The sequence below is a fragment of the Filicampus tigris genome, chromosome 14 (assembly GCF_054856515.1).
Source record: "Filicampus tigris isolate MCC_2025a chromosome 14, RoL_Ftig_1.0, whole genome shotgun sequence".
Classification (NCBI taxonomy): Eukaryota; Metazoa; Chordata; class Actinopteri; order Syngnathiformes; family Syngnathidae; genus Filicampus; species Filicampus tigris.
In genome coordinates, this window is record NC_141230.1 from 10,901,680 (window position 1) to 10,920,000 (window position 18,321).

The 18,321-nt window shown below is 40.3% G+C and overlaps 1 protein-coding gene and 1 long non-coding RNA gene across 8 annotated transcripts in view; one reads left to right on the plus strand and one right to left on the minus strand.

The window, feature by feature from the left end:
• sytl5 (synaptotagmin-like 5) overlaps positions 1–17,588 on the plus strand; it is a 33,128-nt gene extending 15,540 nt beyond the window's left edge. For 2 of the 5 annotated variants that reach the window (XM_086051704.1, XM_086051705.1), the window contains exons 2-18: positions 415–690; positions 1,370–1,585; positions 2,034–2,146; positions 2,230–2,347; positions 3,978–4,115; positions 4,262–4,361; positions 4,460–4,589; positions 5,687–5,787; positions 6,579–6,674; positions 9,056–9,121; positions 10,441–10,619; positions 11,859–11,961; positions 12,038–12,199; positions 12,273–12,381; positions 13,200–13,338; positions 13,414–13,622; positions 14,341–17,588. In XM_086051704.1, coding sequence (XP_085907830.1) covers positions 575–690; positions 1,370–1,585; positions 2,034–2,146; positions 2,230–2,347; positions 3,978–4,115; positions 4,262–4,361; positions 4,460–4,589; positions 5,687–5,787; positions 6,579–6,674; positions 9,056–9,121; positions 10,441–10,619; positions 11,859–11,961; positions 12,038–12,199; positions 12,273–12,381; positions 13,200–13,338; positions 13,414–13,622; positions 14,341–14,492 — 2,247 coding nt within the window. In that variant the 5' untranslated portion in view covers positions 415–574 and the 3' untranslated portion in view covers positions 14,493–17,588. Of the gene's footprint in view, positions 1–414; positions 691–1,369; positions 1,586–2,033; positions 2,147–2,229; positions 2,348–3,977; positions 4,116–4,261; positions 4,362–4,459; positions 4,590–5,686; positions 5,788–6,578; positions 6,675–9,055; positions 9,122–10,440; positions 10,620–11,858; positions 11,962–12,037; positions 12,200–12,272; positions 12,382–13,199; positions 13,339–13,385; positions 13,623–14,340 lie in introns of those variants that run through there. The other 3 variants (XM_086051706.1, XM_086051707.1, XM_086051708.1) reach the window with 3 other exon arrangements.
• Positions 1,685–10,631, minus strand: LOC147136328 (uncharacterized). Of its 3 annotated transcripts, XR_015089568.1 has the most exons (4): positions 10,355–10,631; positions 4,445–4,767; positions 2,170–2,333; positions 1,685–2,097 (listed from the first exon to the last, which is right to left on the minus strand). It is a non-coding gene; the product is annotated as an uncharacterized LOC147136328 (long non-coding RNA). The 3 variants fall into 3 exon arrangements; XR_015089567.1 differs by lacking the exon at positions 4,445–4,767; XR_015089566.1 differs by lacking the exon at positions 10,355–10,631 and having other exon boundaries at positions 4,445–6,906.
• Positions 17,589–18,321: the final 733 nt, after the last annotated feature.

Genomic DNA, 18,321 nt, shown 5'->3' on the forward strand with positions numbered 1-18,321 from the left:
ATTCAGTTTGTTGTTTTATTTGAATATGGGATGTGTCGGGACAGGATTGTGCTCGGTGAGAGAAATATTCAGGCCCACCCTGATTTTTCCAGGCCCACCTATTAGCTACGTTCTGGCTCCGCCCCTGTCCCTACCCCTACAATAATGAGTGTAGTCGTGTTTGCAATTACAGATTCTTGTCTTGTCATTAACAAAAAAAAAAAAAACGGCAGCTGATAACGGTACGTGTATGTGTGTGTATGAGCGTTACACTTTGAATGTCACCACCAATTAAATATGACCTTACAACTCTGACAATCATCGAATTCCTATAATGTGACACCTGAAAATGTCAAACACATTAAATCGGGATTTTAATTCTTGCAAATCACAGTGTAATTGTATTGATTTTTTTCCCTTTGGTCCGCTGTACAGCCATCCACAGAAGTTCACTATAACGATGTGAAGCTTAAATGACGACGATGATGCCTGCGATGGAAACAAAGGCGCGTGGTGAAGCAGAAGTCGGCGTTGACCTCCATACGGCGTCCCCGCTCGGCTGATTCCACCGGCTGCGCGTAGGCCCGAGGCAGCGATGGATGTGGCCGACGACCTCAACCTCTCCTTTCTGCTGGAGCACGAGCGAGATAGCATCCTGAAAGTGCTGCAGAAGGACGAGAAGCTGCGGAAGCGGGAGGAGAAGAGGATACGGTGAGAATGTCACTTCATGGCCTTCGTCTGTCTGGGCTTCAAATTCTCATGAAACAAAAGCATCAAATGCAGTGGTATCAAACATACGGCCTGCGGGCCAAAATCGCTAGAGGGTTTTAATTTGGCTCACAGGATGAACTTGTCATTGTGGTGGCAGGAATTACGGATAATTATTATGCTCATGTAATGGAGTGAAAATAATTTCTTAATTTTAAAGTGCAAATGTGGATTTTTAGTTCCAAATTCCTCTGAGGAAGCCCCCTTCCGCCCCTTTATATGCAATCATTGTGATCAGGTATGAATATACTGTATGTTACAAATTAGCAAGAACTAAAAGTTCCTGAAACTTTATCGTCTAAATTTCGTTCTGGGTTAATTTATCTGGGTCAAAAGAAGACAGTCAGAGGTAGAGAACCTCTGATACGTCCAAAACCTTCGGGATGGGGTCTACAGTGCTTCTCACATCTGATTGTCAGGTGCCAAAGGCTAGAATTTTGAATGTACAGTATTTTCAGGATAGTTTACCTTTGATTGGGGGCGAATAGGGTCGGCTGTGTCCACACCCACAACGGCGCAAACTGCCTTTGATAAAATACGTCAGCATGGAGTGAGAATGTTTGTTCATGGACTTCATTTCCCTCTTCTTCAAGCTCCCATGTTGGTGCGTTTTCTCCAACAGGAAGTTGAAGAACGAGCTGCTGGAGATCAAACGCAAAGGCTCCCGGCCACCGCGGGAGTCGGCGGAGCGTCAATGCGCCCGCTGTATCAAGACGTTGGGCCTAATCTTCGACCGCGGCGAGCTATGCGACGAGTGCCAGCTGCGTGTGTGCAACGAATGCCGCGTCTCCACTCCAAAGCGGCGCCAGTGGAGGTGTAACGTGTGCGCTAAGATCTCGTAAGTGTCCACTACTGCGCTTGTGTGAGAAGGGCTACCTGTTTATTACACACTGAAATAACACATTTGATATTAGCTATTAGCAGAGGTGGCTTGGTGTTACATGTCAACTTAAACCTGTATTTTCAGTAGTACTGCTGATTATCTTTCTTAAATACAGCTTTCTTTTTTCGTGAACATTGAGGGCACTTCGTATCACAGGACCGAGGCAAATGTTTTTTTTAGCGTGTACCTGAGATGAAAAATGAGCAGGGGTTAAAAGCAGTTAACCATTGTACAAACTTAAAAACAAAGACAATACAGTCAAATGCTGAACCGAGGCCTCGTGATGGTTTAGCCTCGTGTGACGTCACCCATGACTGACTGATGATATTAGCCTTATATATTGGCAACTCTTCGGTATTATGCTCCTGTGTAGATGATCCTGTTGTTTCCACGCTGTGCCCAGGGAGTTGAAGGTGGTGACAGGCGAGTGGTTCCTGGAGGAGCGATCAAAGCGCTTTGAGCACAAACTGTTGAGCAGTGACGTGGTTAAGCAAACAATCCTGAGCAGTCCGACAGGTGAATTTCACTCGTGCGCTTACATATCCTTCTTGTCTTGCCTTTTCTAAATCATGTCCATCCTCCATGTGTTTTACCCCAAGCCACTGAGGATAGAAAGTCCCCAGAGACCTTGACGCTCCGTCCTGAGTCGGGGAGGGTCGATACTCCGAAATCCAGCAGGAGGTCCAAACATCTTGTGGATGGACTGAGAAAAAGAGGGTAAGACTGAAGAGTTATATTTAGAAGCGCAAACACAGTGTACAGTAAAAACAATGTTCGAAACTTCTGAACCATCTAATAAGATGTATTATCAAAAAAATGAAAAATAAAATACTGTATGTGGTTTGAAAAACCTTCACTTAAATTTAGCTGTTTGACTTGGATTCTAGGCGATGCTGTTTCGATCCAGTCACAACATTAGAATACGGGGTGCCAACTGCCTTAAAAGGGAAGTCAACGCAAACAAATATTTTTTTTCAAGAATATGCTCAGGGCATTCTGATAAATATAGCATTTCTGGAATAAGTGTTAATCCACTTGTTTTTAGCCATCTCTGGGGGCGGCCATTTTGTCTTCTGTTGACTGAAAATGGCATCACAACTGCTCACAACGACCAATCATGGCTCAATTTCAAAAAACAAGTCAGTGATTAGTCGTTGTGAGCAGTCGTGATGTCATTTTCAGTCGACGGAAGACAAAATGGCCGCCCCCAGAGATGGCTAAAAACGAGTGCATTTTGCTGCTTAATTCATATTCCACAAATGCAAAATTAATCAGAATGCCGTGTTTCAACTAGTGGGCCTGCTGGGAACATATTCTTGAAAAAAATATGTTTGGATTGACTTCCGCTCTACAAGTCAATTTGTCAATCCAGATCTGCATTGACATTTAAGGGCTTCTTATTTGACCCATGCTCCAGCCCTCCTCAAACTTTAGTCAAAACTGAAAGTGAGACACGAGTGATCGGGATGGAAAGCAATCTCCAAGTGCCCACATCACAGCGGTGATCTGTGATCTCCCGGGCCAACTTGACATCATCATCACCCACGGAGGTTTTTAAATGCACCAAGCTGTACTCATATGCTCATGCGCTGAAAAGTTGTCATCGACGGGCCATCATGGCCTGGAACGTAATTGGCAATGGGGTGCTGCCAGTCAGGACTGGCCCGGAAATACACCGGCTCTTCGGGTAATGTACATATTTTCCCCAAATTCCCGATGGCCACCCCGCCCCTGGGTGTGGCTTTTGTCCTGGACACAATGGCGGGGAGGAGTGAAGTGAGGCTATATTCAAATCTTTTGCTTTGCTTTTCTTGTTTGAAAACTGCACACTCACCCTTTAAATGAATTACTGCCTAAGTAACTGATATTCAGCCCAGTTCACTAACTAATTAACCAATTTACTGATTAGGTGACTGACTGCCTACCTAATTCACTAGCTGACCTAATCTATCCTACAAAGCTAATGACTATCTGACTTAATGACTGACTGATTGACTAACATTGACTGTCTGTCTTACTAACTTACTGATTGACAGACTGACTGCCCAACTGACTGACTGACAAATCATTTACAGACTAACTGACAGTTGACTCACTAATTAACTATTTACCTATTCATCTAATTCACTAACTGCATGACTATGTAACCAACCAACCAGCCAATTTGCTGGTTAGCTAAGTGCCTGATTTACCATCTGAGTAGCTAACTAACTGACTCACTGACTCACTGCCTAACTGACTAGCCGATTTAAACGGGATGAAAAGGCTCAGTGTTGTTTCAGCTTCCTGCAAAAAAGAAAAAAAAAAAATCTACATCTGTATGTATGTGTTTGTGTGTTTATGACAGGAGGGTGAGGATGGATAAAGTGGGCAGCAGACCCTTGAGGTCGGAGAACGGCATCAGTGGCCAAATCAAATCGGCTTCAGACGGAGACGCTCACAGCACGCGAAGCGTTTACTCCGCTCCAAGTTATCATTCCAACAGGTGTCTGTTAAAAATTAAGGCAACTTTTCCTTAGCAGAATGGCAAAGCACAAATATGTAGGGTTTCACTGTGTTACTGTTCCTACCCACAAAGTTTTGACAATAAAAGTGGCATTTTACTACTTCCTCTGTACTCGTGTCTCTTAGCAAAAGCAGCGACACCTCCGGGATGCCAACAGTGCTCAACAATGGACGATCCAAAACTCCTGACAGATACTCCACTGCCAGCAGCAACCGGAGGGTCAGGGTTAGCCAACGCAGCACGTGCACACACACACACACACACATGCAACCACGACACCATCCTGTTTCATGTACTTTAACGGCTACCTTTTTTCAATGTAGCCTGATGGAGCGGAGAGTGTTTCCAGCTTTCACTCCAGCGGCAGCGCGCCTGAGAAGAAAGCTACAGGCAATCTTGGGAGAGACTACGTCGCCCCGACCATTTCCGTGTCCCAGGCTTCGGTGTCATCGGGTTGGTACTGTCGACACAGTCTAATGAGATCCCATCCAAGTTTTATTTTGAAATGGCTCTCGTAAAATCATGCAAAACAACCACATTAATAAACATATTGATAAACAGATACTTGCGTGCACTCCAGGAACAGCTGCTGCCATGAAGTGTGCACGGTTCCTTAAGTAACCACAGCTGCCTATAAAATAAGTCGTAAAGGGCACAGCCGTGCTTATCACATATTATATTTATACCGCACCGATTTTGCTCAAGCACCTATCGTAAAACGTGTTCATGCCAAATGTGTTCTTCTGCACTGTTTTAACAAGCTACATTTAGAACCAAATTTCTAATATTTGTTCCATTAAAATGTATTCATTCATTCCCAACAGTTTTCTCTCTTCATTTTTAAGTATTTAGATGTGCATGTACATTTTTTTTTTTTTTTGTGGAATCAGATTCCACCTCTATGTGCCCCTATGTGATGTTATGTCTAACTACTCCGCCCAGTGCCTTCTGAATCAGCAGTGCTGGCCAATGTTACTTGAGTTACATGGTCAGTGGACTTTTTCTTTAACCAATCAGATTTCAATGACATCAACATTTTCTATACTCCTATTGATTGGTCATAAAAAACGAGTTGAAGTTCAACAAGCAAAACATGTCTGTAACCATCTGCAAACAATACATTTAATACTGTATTTTTTTTTGATCATGTTAGAAGATAAATATTGATTCTGAATTGTTCCATATGTATGTGGCACAATTTTGGGCTGTTACATTGCCTTTTTGAAACGTAATAAATAATCTCAAATTGTGCCGGTATACTGGTGGTAAGGTTTAGGTCAACCTATGTTTTCGAAATAAAATGATTTTTCTCTGAATACTTTTGGCTATTTGTGCATTTGCATCACATTTGTTGATTTGTATTTGTTAGTTTTTTTTTAATGCTGCTGTCAGAGTTTCCCATTCACACCTGCATATATAGAATTTATAATTCATGTACAATTTCCACGTACACTATTGCAGTTTATTCAGTCTCATTGTCTGATATTTTGGGATCATTCAATTTCAATATTTATCATAAAGACTTCTTCCATTCTTTTCTTGTCGATCAGATCACAGTCGCTCCGAGATGGACCTATCAGCTGCAGGTTCAGAACTCAGCGACGACACCTTCAGCCTCAGAAGCCGCTCTGTGCCAGGCCTCAATGAGACGGTATGTGGCATTGCTAAAAAAGCGGGCTGACCAGCGATGCACCATTATGCGGATGTTGATAGGAAAAACGATAGTAAAGGATGAGATTAGTATTTGCACTCCCTAGCCCATGGAACAGAAGCATGGGAGTCATCCAGGCAGTAGTAAGTTTCTTAAATTACTAAAAGGAAAAAAAAAAGGATTTAAAAAAGACCTTCAGCAAAGGTATGGAATACAAAAAGCTACGTTTTTAACCAGGATTTAAAAACATTCATACTAGGGGCTGACTTCACTTCTGTTGGCAGCTTTTCCCATTTACATGCAGCATAACAGCTAAATTCAGCTTCACCATGTTTGCTTTGAAAGATGGTGAACACAACACTAGCACCCATTGACAATTTAGAGTGTTCAACTAACCTAACCTGCATGTTTTGGAACTATTATTTCAGTTTCAAACCTAGACCCCTATGCGAGTAGATTTATTATTGCTTTTATGAGGTCCATTTTCAAGTTCAGTTACCAAATGTGGTTGTTTTTCCGACAAATGCATTTTGCTTTCATTTGTTTTGTTTAGACGGTACGGGGAGTGTGTTCGGTCTTCACGCTAAGACGTTTACAGTACTTGCTAAACAGGCCAAGGAATGATCACACTTGTCTCATTGACTTTATGGAAGCTGGCTGTATGCGTGTATGCACACACACACACACACACCCACACACACACACACACACACACAACAAACAGCGCTTCAGTGGCCAAAGGCCCGGGGGCCATCTCCAACTGCCTTCACGTTCAATGTGACGGTCCACAGGAGTTCTCTGACCAGGACGGCGAGGAAGACATCGACGCCCTGATGTCGGCCCACAGTCAGACGGCAGGACGCCACCTCGGCAACGCCGTGTCCACGGTAACAACGCGACCTCTTTTGAACTGGCGCTAAGCGCACACGGTGGGGAAAGCGTGGATGTATGCAACCTCGCGGTGCAGTGCAAACATGCGCTTGATCGCTGGGTGCGTGCAGCACCTGTTGTGTGTGTTGACTGTGTAAATAGACAGGGAGCTTTAAGGCATCGCAAACACAATTCTGCTGCTGCGCACACAGCACACCTAACTCAACATTGTTGTTTTATGATATGATAACATTGATGATGGCGTGTCTAAGAATTATACACACCTTACTGTGTATTAATTGAGGGTGTGGGTGGAGGATGTGGTGCATCGTAATCCACACAATGAACACACAGGACCTGATAAAGAAATAAGTTATTATTATTATTTTTTAGAATAAAACATTTGTCATTGTCAAAAAGAGATGGACACGCAAACGGTGCTGCACTGCTTGAGCTAATGCAGCGGTTCTCAATCGTTTTGCGTCAAATACAGCCTCGTAAAAATAGTAAGCTCCCGCAGTACCATTTTCATGACCATCATAAAACACAGTGGCGTAGCAGGCCCAAGTGTTCATCACAAATGACATTCTATTCCTAAAAAGTAAATTTAATGTTGTTATTATTTAAGTGGTACCTCAGTTTATGAACAATTCTGCTTATGAACTCTCTTTTAAAAGAAAAAAAATACCTCAGATAACATGTTATTTTCAGTTTGTAAACAATCATGGCATGGCTGTGCAAAGCTCAGAGCTTTGTACTTTTTCTCTAGCCGCATACACATCATTGGCTGTGTGCTTCAGAGCTTGTTTGTTTTTTTCCCTAAAATGGCACTGCTTAGTGATTTGCTAGTGAACACACTGTTATTTCATTGTCATTTATGATGTTTTCACCTGTTTCTATTTTGCACAGTATTTACCTTTAACCACAAAACAATGAAAATTAGGTAAATTAAATGTCATTCTGCGGCTGGAACGGATTAATTGCATTTCTATGAATTTCAATGGGAACCTTACCTTCGTTTGCAAATGTTTCGGTTTGAGAATGGAGTCACAGAAAAAAAAACATTTATAACTATATTACATTGTTCAAGAATAAAGTTGTAATTTTATGAGAATAAAGCTACAATATTCAAACAAAAGTTATTACAGTGTATCGTAAGAACAAAGTTGTATTATTAAAATAAAAAGTTTTACTATTACTATGCAAAAGTAATTGTTATTTAGAAAAAAAGGTTTGATTTATTTCAAGCAAACATAGAAGAAAAGAGTTGTGATATTTAAAGAAAAAACATCATACTATGACAACAAAATGTGATATTTTTTTAGAGAATAAAGTCATATTTAAAAGAAAAATAGTCTTTTTCTCCTGAAAAAATATTCCGAATGTTCATGAAGTCATATTGTCATATTCTAGGTCACATTGTATTGAGATAAAAGTTGCGTCATTTCTATCAGTCATAATCTTATGAGAATCACATTATAATATTACAAGAATAAAGTCATGAAAATAAAGTTGGATTTTTTTGAGGAAGAAAATATCGCTTTTTAAGTCACCATTTTAATGAAGTGAAATCCTTAATTCTATTTCAATATTTTTACAACCAAGCAACATCACTTGATTTTAAAACTGTCTCCAACCTGTTTGTTTTTAATGTTTTCATTTGTGATTAAAAATGTGTCTAAGTAAATACAGTATTATCAGCAGGTTGTAACTGAACAACAAATACTGTACTGTATTAGTGATGCCAAAAAGCTACAAAAATATGAACATTTTAGATTCAATACTGATGTAATTTTATTCTTCTTGCATTGATATAGTGCACATTGATATTGTGAGGAACAGGATATTGACATTAGTACTGATGTATGTAGGGCTATTATGGTGGCATAAGAATCCTGGTGTGATGGTTAGCATGCTAATGTTAGCACTATTTTAGGAGGAGTAGCATGTTTCTCTTAGCATTTAGCACAAGGCATACTGTGTGCCCCCCCAACACCTGTACCCCAAAAACATTTATAAGTAATAGAAAGGGTATTTTAATAATATAGCAGAGTAACTATATGTACGTAATATAATATGATGAGCAAAGCTGAGCAAACACGATGGATGAAGTGGCCTTCAATTTGATTATGTGCGCCGGTGCTGATTTCACGGCCAGTTCCGGACAAGCCTTAATCTCTGTAGCTTGGCTGCGATAATCACCATGGTAACCAGTGTCATGTTGTTCTTGGATGTACTGCCGGCAATCTCTGCAGCCCGTCCTCGGGGGCCCCGGCGTGCTGATGGTGATGGTTGGGGGTTGCTTGTGCTTAATTTCTCTTGTCTCTTCTACTAACATGTCAAAAAGGCTTAGTTCTATTCTCTCTCTCTTTTTTTTCTCTTCTTAACCCTCGGCTAGTCTTCCACTCCTGCCTCAGAGAGGAGGTGGGCCTTCCTCAATGTCCCTGACTCTGACGCTGAGACAGTAAGGCTCCCGTTCCACTTTTTCCAATCCATAGTGCAATGTGAAGCATATATACTTATATACGTACATTTCCATACATTCATACATCCACGAAAGATGATTTGAGATTCAAGTATTTTTTTCCCACTTGGACAGTGGTGTATCTGAAGATAGCATATTTAGCTCACTAAGGAAGAATGTTGACCAAGGGATGGCTCATACAGTAAAATTACATGAATGTTTGGGCATTCATAAGTCAATTTACAAGTGTATATCTATGAAATCTGGTGGTGTTATGCAGAGATTTAAAATCCCTGTTAAGTAAATTACTGGATTATTCCCATAAATCCCTGTTAGCAATTCCTATTACTTTTCATGGAAATGTTCCAAATTTGAAAATTCAAAGAATTGTGCAGCCCTAGTATTTAGTAGCAGTGCACTACATTGTGCTGCATCTAATATTTAGATTGAGCTCAAGAGGTGTGAAATATTTTAATGTTTTTAAAATATTGTTTATTTATGTAGCACTTTTCACAGAGCAGTGTTTAATGTCACAAGAATAGAGTTGAAATGTTACGACAAAGTCGTACTCTTACGAAGAGAGAAGTTTTAAAGTTAGGAGAGAGTTGAAATTTTAAGTGAAAAGGTTATCATAAGGATGAAGTTGTGGTTACAGTTAGTCGTAATATTATGAGAGGAGTTGAAATTTTAAGTGAAAAGGTTATCATAAGGATGAAGTTGTGGTTACAGTTAGTCGTAATATTATGAGAGAAATTGTAATTTCCCCCAAATATGTCAGAAAGCACTAAAAATGAAATAGTAATATTAAAATAAAAACTCATAAACTTTTGTGAATGAGACTTAATGTTGTATGTATGTTGTAAAGTATTCAAGTTACAAGAATAAAATCAAAATGTTAGAACAAGGATGGGAAACTTTAAATAATGGAGGTGGTCACAATTTTTCATCAGCGCTACTTGGGGGGCCCACAGAGGACCACACACTTCCTAACTTAAAACTATACAGTGGACCCCCACTCATTTTTGAGGGGGTTCGATTATACGAGGGAGAGTGTGGGTTGCCAGTTGACCATCCCTGTGCTAGAGGAACAAATTGTACCAAATTTGTTGCTGTCAAATGTAAAACGGTAACATAGTAGAAATGGTTAAAAAGAGGTTGTTATAAAGTTTCGAAAATTGATGTCCTTCTGGCAAACATTTCTTAGCAACAAGGACATCAAGAAAGTCCTCTCACCTTCGCTCCTCTTTCCCGTCCTTCTTCTTCTTCGTCGTCCTCTTGGGCCATCATGGACCTGTGTCTCTTTTGTCTGCGCCCACCAGAGTAGCATCAGCAGTATGATGAGCATGTACAGCGAAACGGGTGACTATGGCAACGCCCGCGTCAGTGGCGAGATCCTGTTGAACATCAGCTACAGCTACAAGACGGGCGCTCTCAACGTGCTGGTCAAAGAGTGCCACAACCTGGCCACGGGAGACGAGAGGAGGCAACGCACTGATGCGTGAGACACACACACACACACCCACACACACACACACACACACACACACACCCCACCTACATGACCCAGCAACCACTCCAGTATGTTAGTGTGAGGTGAGCATGTGACCATTATTGAGGAAATACTGAGATATAAGCAAAACGTCTTAGTATTAAAGCGGCATTTTGCAGTTTTCAAACTTCTTGCAAGATTTGAAAGTAGCCTCATTTCACTCCAACCCATGGAATAGCATACCGCAGTGGTTCTCAACCTTTTTTCATTCATGTACCCATTGTGAAATATTTTTTTCAGCCAATTACCCCCTAACTAGCGCAAAACAGTTTTGGATGAAAAAGCAAAAAGACTTAAAACAGCGTGCTATGCCATCAATGTCTGATTTATTCAACTTCGGAACTCCATTTGGAGTTAAATATCTAGACCTATTTGGAAATGAAAAGATGCAACTTAAAAAAGAGAACTAACTTAAAGGGGAAGTCAACCCAAACACATTTTTTCAAGAATATGTTCTATGCAAGACCACTAGTTGAAACAAGGCATTCTGTTAAATATTGCATTTGTGGAATAAGACAGATATCATTTTCAGTTGACAGAAGTGACAAAATGGCTGCCTCCTGAAATGGCTAAAAATGGGTGTATTAACTCATATTCCACAAATGCAATATTAATCAGAATGCCTTGTTTCAACTAGTGGGCTTGCATAGAACATATTCTTGAAAAAAAAAAAACATGTTTGGGTTAACTTCCTCTTTAATCATTAAGATTTGTGCACACAAGAATAATTATCAATATAGTGTCCTCCTTTGCGATCACAGTAAGAATCTCTTCTCCAAAAGAAACCTTAAACGTAATTTTGAAAAATATTGCCTGAAATTTCTATTTTATAATTAAAAAGATGACTAACAACATTACCAAGTTTCACCACTGAACAGAGTCTTTTTGCATTTAGTGAGACACTCGGGCTTGTGCTTTCCTGAGGATCTTTGTCATTATTGGTGGCAAGGAGGCAGCTGCTGTGAGCAAGCTTTTTTTTCTTTTTTTTTTTTTTCGCATTGCAGCTACTTTTGAAACATATTTTAAAATCTCAAGTACCCCCTGAAGTACCTTCAAGTACCCCCATTTGAGAATCACTGCCATACAGCACTCCAGAAAGCATTTCCAGTGTCCCTTTTAGAAAGTCACAATCTCATCATATTTTGGTCCACACCAAAAGAAAAAGCGACCATGTGTGTTTCCTGACAGTTACGTGAAGACGTACCTGCTGCCGGACATGTCGCGCCAAAGCAAGAGGAAGACCAGCATCAAGGCCAACAGCATCAATCCTGTTTTTAATGAGAACCTGAGGGTAGGTGCAAATCATCAACACACACTATATTTTGGATTCAGTTCGAACTGACTTGTGTCTTCTTCTTTGGTTGTAGTATGTGATCAGCCACTCGCAGCTGGAAACGCGTACCCTGCAGGTGTCTGTGTGGCACCACGACCGCTTCGGGCACAATAGCTTCCTGGGAGAAGTAGAGCTGACTTTTGACTCGTGGGAGTTCGATTCCCAAATCGATGAGTGGTTCGGTCTGCAGCCCAAGGTAGCCACTCCACTCCTCAAGACTTTGTTCTCGGTGATGTGCCAAATGTACAAGTGACGATGTGTTTGCGCAGCCGGAGAGCAGCATTGATGCCAACATGCAGTACAAGGGAGAACTGACTGTGGTGTTGAAGTACATTCCTGCAGAGAAGAACCTCATGCTGACTCTGGATCAAGTACAGGGTATGTTCACAACCAGAGCGGTGCCTTCAGATATAAGTAAGGGTAAGAAAGGAAAATGTTTCACATTGTTTCGACGTTTACCAGTACCGAGCCTGTATCAAGGGATCGTTAAAAAAAAAAAAAAAAAAAAAAATCACAGCGCATTTCATACACACCGTAACACAATATGCTTCACATGTTGTAATAAAAAGTGGTTACAAACAAAGGTAAAGAGATTTAAAAGCAAAGTAGAGAAAAAAAAATAGCTGACTAAAATTATGTGCAAGCGCAAGAACAAGATTTTCGAAAACATGATCCTAAAAATATGTAGGACCTTAATCGGGTATGGCAATAGATCATAGTTTTAAACTTCTGTCCATTTTGTCACTTCTGTCGACTGAAAATGACATCCCAGACTCTCAGGGCTCAGATAACAACCAATCATAGCTCAGCTTCAGAAAACAGGTGAGCTGTGATTGGTCGTTACCTGAGCCCTGAGTAGTTGTGATGTCATTTTCAGTCGACAGAAATGACAAAATGGCCGCCCCTTCAGATGGCTAAAAACGGGTGGATGTTGTTGCTTAACTTATTTTCCACAAATGCAATATTAATCAGGATGCCATATTTCAACTAGTGGGCCTGCATAGAACATATTCTTGAAAAATATATATTTGGGTTGACTTCCACTTTAAGTGTGATTTTATAGGGTGGTGGGGCGGGCGGGGTATTACGCACGTGATTTTACCCTAGTTTTAATGTATCTGAACTCGGATAGGATGAAGACAATGGATGGATGTGTTTTTTGATACTTAATATAAAACTCTGTCTGCTTCCTTCAGTGAAGAAAGGCTTCCTGAAGGGCAAGAAGAAGAGCACCTTCACACCACCCAAAGGAGGCATGGTTGAGCTGCTCGTCAAGGGGGCCAAAAATTTAACGGCTGTCAAGTCTGGAGGAACGTCTGATCCTTTTGTCAAAGGGTGAGAGAATAATCACACTTATTACCCATTAAGGTTGTCGTAATCAGTCAGTGCCTTGGATCACATTGTGTGCAGTTACCTGCTCCCGGACAGCCAAAAGTCCACTAAACACAAGACGGCGGTGGAGCGTCGCACGGTGAACCCGCAATGGAATCACACTTTCACCTACTGCGGTCTGCAGCCAGGAGACCTCAACAATGTGTGCCTGGAGCTGACCGTGTGGGACAAGGAGGCCCTGGCCAGCAATGTCTTCCTGGGCGGAGTCAGGCTGGGGGCCGGCACAGGTATGTGCAAGACTGCAATGGGACACCAGCACAATCGAATGCAGGGGGAGGCAAAGCCATGGGGGTCCTTAAGAAGTCACAGTCCGTTTTATTTATTTATTTTTTTTATATATACTGTGTTATAAAAATGGGGGAACATGGTTTGTAAGTTACTATAATTTATTATTTTCATTAAATCCACGCAGAGCTCTTCCAGGCAGCATTATTCTTTTCAACATGACTCTGAAAGGGAAACAGGAGTTCAGAACACATGTCCAGCTTGAATTTTGGTGACGTTTCCAAGCAACATTTTGTATCAAGGCCTAAAAATATAATCATACACTCTAAAAACAGTTGGGTTAAAAATAACAAAATGTTTTGGTCAAAAATGGAACGATCCACAACTTGGGTCGATTTGACCCGACTTTCTTAGTTGTTTTTGCAGAAAACAACCCAAAAATTGGTAGTTTTGTACAAAACAACCCTAAAAAATGGGCTGTTTTGTACAAAACAATGCAAGAAAGTGGGTCAAATTGACCAATGTGTGTATCGATCCATTTCTGACCCCAAATGTTGTTATTTTTAACCCAATTGTTTTTAGAGTGTACAGTATGATTGATTCGTAGATTTGATCAATTTTCTGCTGTGTTTTAAGTTTACGAGTGTAAAAGTAATCTGCTCACATCACCCCCATAACACAATAAAACCATGGTTTTTTTTCTGTATTCGTTCCCTCAAGGCACAAGTTACGGGAATGAGGTGGACTGGATGGATTCATATGGGGAGGAGCAGCGGCTGTGGCAGCGCATGATTGAAAATCCAGAAGTCCCCCAGGAGTGTACGCTCATGTTGAGGTCCAGCATGCGCAAGTGCACCACATGCACCTCATGAGCCCGAATGGATTATAAACACAAGATATGTTTCCACCAGGTAGTACAGTACATCTTGGAACTCCATCTGGCTTGTATTTGTATGACTCGGCTTTTTTACACATAACCCACGGATAGGCGGGATATTGACGCATCTGTATGGCCTTTAATGCATCGACAGCGCATCCCACAATTGGATGATAACGCTGGAAAATTCGTCTTAAAAACAAGGGAACCAAAAAGAGTAATATAACAAGTACAATCCTTTTATTTTAAACTAAACATATCAGTAATAAATCTCAATAACAAAATACGATTTTAAAGGGGGAAAAAATGCTTGCTAGGAAAGACCAAGCGTAGTTTTGCCTTCATTTAACCTTGGTTAGAGTATATTTCTTTACATTGCAGATTTGTGACAACATCGGCACAAATCTCTGCATCAGAACTATAACAGAACAACTCGGGAGTGATCCACCTGTGCTTTTACACTGAATCCCACAAAGGTGAGATATTGCCACAACTATGTGCCAATGCACTCAGCGCTAGGCAGTCAGATAATTAGACTTGTGACAACGTCAGCACCAAAACAGGAGACTGGTATTTTTTCATCCTTTCCATTTACACAAAACCCAGGGGAGGTGCGACACTACTCTTTTATGTTCTTCAAAATTGCTCTCCTGTCTCTGTTACAGTTCTGAACGTATCTCAGAACGCAGAACATTGACAGTCAACTTCAAACCCGTTCCATGTCAATGCCGTTTATACAGAACGGCGACATGAGAGAAAAAGACAGAACAAATGTGATTGACTGGCAGTGTGAAAGGTAGTCCTTAAACAAAAAACGCGGAGATGTATTAAGTTCCCACAAAACTGATGCATCACAGCCTTAATAGAAGGATTTATCCATCCTTGCCTTTTACACAGAAACCAGAGAAGAGAACACAGAAACCACTTTCTGCTTGCCACATACAGATCATTCTGTACATAAAAAAACTAACGTACAACATACTTGCCAGACAGGTGCAATTCCAATAAGGTGGAATAAGTAGAGGTATGGGAAACTTTATTTTGAAAGGTGAACAAAAACAAAGTGTCCACCATTTTGGTACCCATAACTTGTGAGAGTGGAAACACCAAAAAGACATACCCTTCCCTTCCTAATTGTACTGCTTGGTGGAAATGGGCCAAAGGAAGGAGTGATGGCAAGAGAAGAAGCACCAGAGACATTACAAGAAAAGAGAGCATCTCTTTCCAGTCTCACTTTACCTCCCCCAGTGTGGAACAACCGGTCATGCCTTACATTCGGCTCCAATTGTGCCCCACTGCCCTTTTTGCCCCCACCAAAGCATCTCAATTTGCTTCCACACAGGAAACACAAAGCAGTGTTGTATCTAGTTTTAAGCACATCCAGATGTGCTTCATGTTCAAATCATTTTTAGCTTTTGGCTAACTATGGCTATCAGATACTTTTTTGTTTTTTATACAAGACATGAGTCAAAGCACTGATACCGTAAATGTTGGTGATGACGTCCTTGTGAGCAAGCTAACTGCTGTGAAGCACATCCTTGCAAGTACAATGAGTGAAAGTGTCTGTTTTATCATAGCTTCGGGGTGATTTTTCACTGTTTAGCTAGGGAACAGCATTCTCTATTGCTAAGCTAGTTTTCCATTTCTAAAAAAGCTCTAACACAATAGTAAAGCACCTACGATGACTGCAAATACAGTTGTGCTTTGATTTGAGAGTGCGCCATCTTAAGAGTTGTTCAAGTTATGAGCCATCGCGTAGTCGATTTTTAAAATTTTTTGCTTTGTACAAGCAAACTTGGTTCGAGCAAGCTTCAGATATTCGGCCATTCAAGTGAAGTGAAAAACAAACTGTTATGGCCTCACATGTGGGCAAGGAGAGCCACAGTTGCCGATGTACAGTACTTTCAGCAGTTTATTGAACAGGGTAACAAGTCAAATACAGTGGAACGTCTAACTTATGATCTTAATTGGTTCCGTGAGCCCATTTGGAAATTGAAACGTTCATAATTCGAGGTAATATTTCCCATTGAAATGAGTGGAATTGTAATTAATCTGTTCCAGCCTTCAAATCAAGTTATATTGACTTTTTTTTACCCGTGTGTTATTAAAAATGTTAGTATAAAAATGCAGTAAATATAATGCAATATAGAAAGAAGTGAAAACACACGCTATTATAAAGATATAAAACACATTAAAAAAAGAAAACGATCAAATTGTGGAGTTTTTTTAGTGGGTGGGCTAGAATGGTTTAGTAGAATTTGAATTGATTTCAATGGCCAAAACTGATTTAATACTTGACTCGTAAGTCAAGGTACAACTGTAAAATGTTTGGTACCAAAGTTGGAGATGAATCAAACCCTATGTGGACGTGTCGTCGTCGTCATCTTAGCATGCTAAGGTTAGCATTTAGCTCAAAGCACCACCGTGCCTGTAACACACAAGCTCAAACAGCGCAGTCTAGCTAGCATGCATTTGCCTTGTCTCTACCATTAAATTGAATAGATTGTAATTCACTGAGAAATATTTCTTTGACAACATTCCATGCCTGTTTTGATTTATATATATATGTATATATATATATATATATATATATATATATATATATATATATATATATATATATATATATATATATATAAGTACCTGATTTCCAGCTTTGATGTAAATGTAGATAACACTGTATCAGTGTGAATAGTTAGCTGCATGCTCGTAGAGGGAAATATGAACAAAAGAGCACACAGGAAGTTGAGCACTGATAACCACATCATTGGTTGACTTTGATGGTGGCACTTCCATCTGAGGGGCTCGCCACTGACAAAAACATGTCACCAAATGAACGCTGTATAAGCTTTTTCCTATGATAATAATGAATGCCAGTGTGTGTGTGTGTCATAGTATACCATTCCTGCACTACTACTAATACATGTACAAAATGATTTTAGATGACAAGCTTGTGCAATACCCGCCTGCTGACTTTTGATGTACATTATGTGTTACCTTGTGTGTCACGTTTCCAGGGTGTCCACCCTATTTCATCTCGTTGCAAAGATATTTTGAAAATAATAATAATAATAAAGAACCTTTACACAGATTGATTGTTCACTGTGTGTTATTTTTTTGAGTGTGTTTTTTTTTAGATATACATGTACTACTAGCATGGAAAGGAAGTTTGAAAAAATAACAGTTGACATTTACTTGATTGATTGATGTTCTCTCCCTGTCTGATTAATGAAAATGTATGTCCATCCCTAATACATTCAATATGGTCAACAATTGGAGGTTGCCCAATGGGATACATTAAGGTCCGCCGTGGTCATGTAAACGTTCATAACAGCTCAGTGGTTTAATGTCACACTGTTGCGACATCCTGGAACATGTTTAACAGACTTTTGTTTATATTGGCTTCCTGCATGACATTTAAAGTCATTGTTTGTATATTGAGACCAGAGGTTCTGACATTGGATTCTGGGAAATTTTCAAACATGTGTTCTTGATGATGCTCAGAGAGTCAAGGGGAAAATAAGCAAAAGCAGAACACAATACAGAATGAAAAAATCTAAATCTTAAATATTTTTATACAGAAAGTAGTAGTGTCGTTGTCAATTCTTGTACATGTTTAGCTTTTTCTTTGGCTATTTTGCAACACTTTATTCTGAAGGACAGCACGATAAAGGGTTGTTGAGAAAAGCATCACCATCTGCACGATGCCTTTTTCAGTCTAGACTGAGGACTCTATTTTCGTGACCTGTCAAAAACCGCTACGGCACGCGGCGTAAATCCGGTCAGGGCGTGTTCGACCAGGTGTTGGTAATTTTGCAGATACG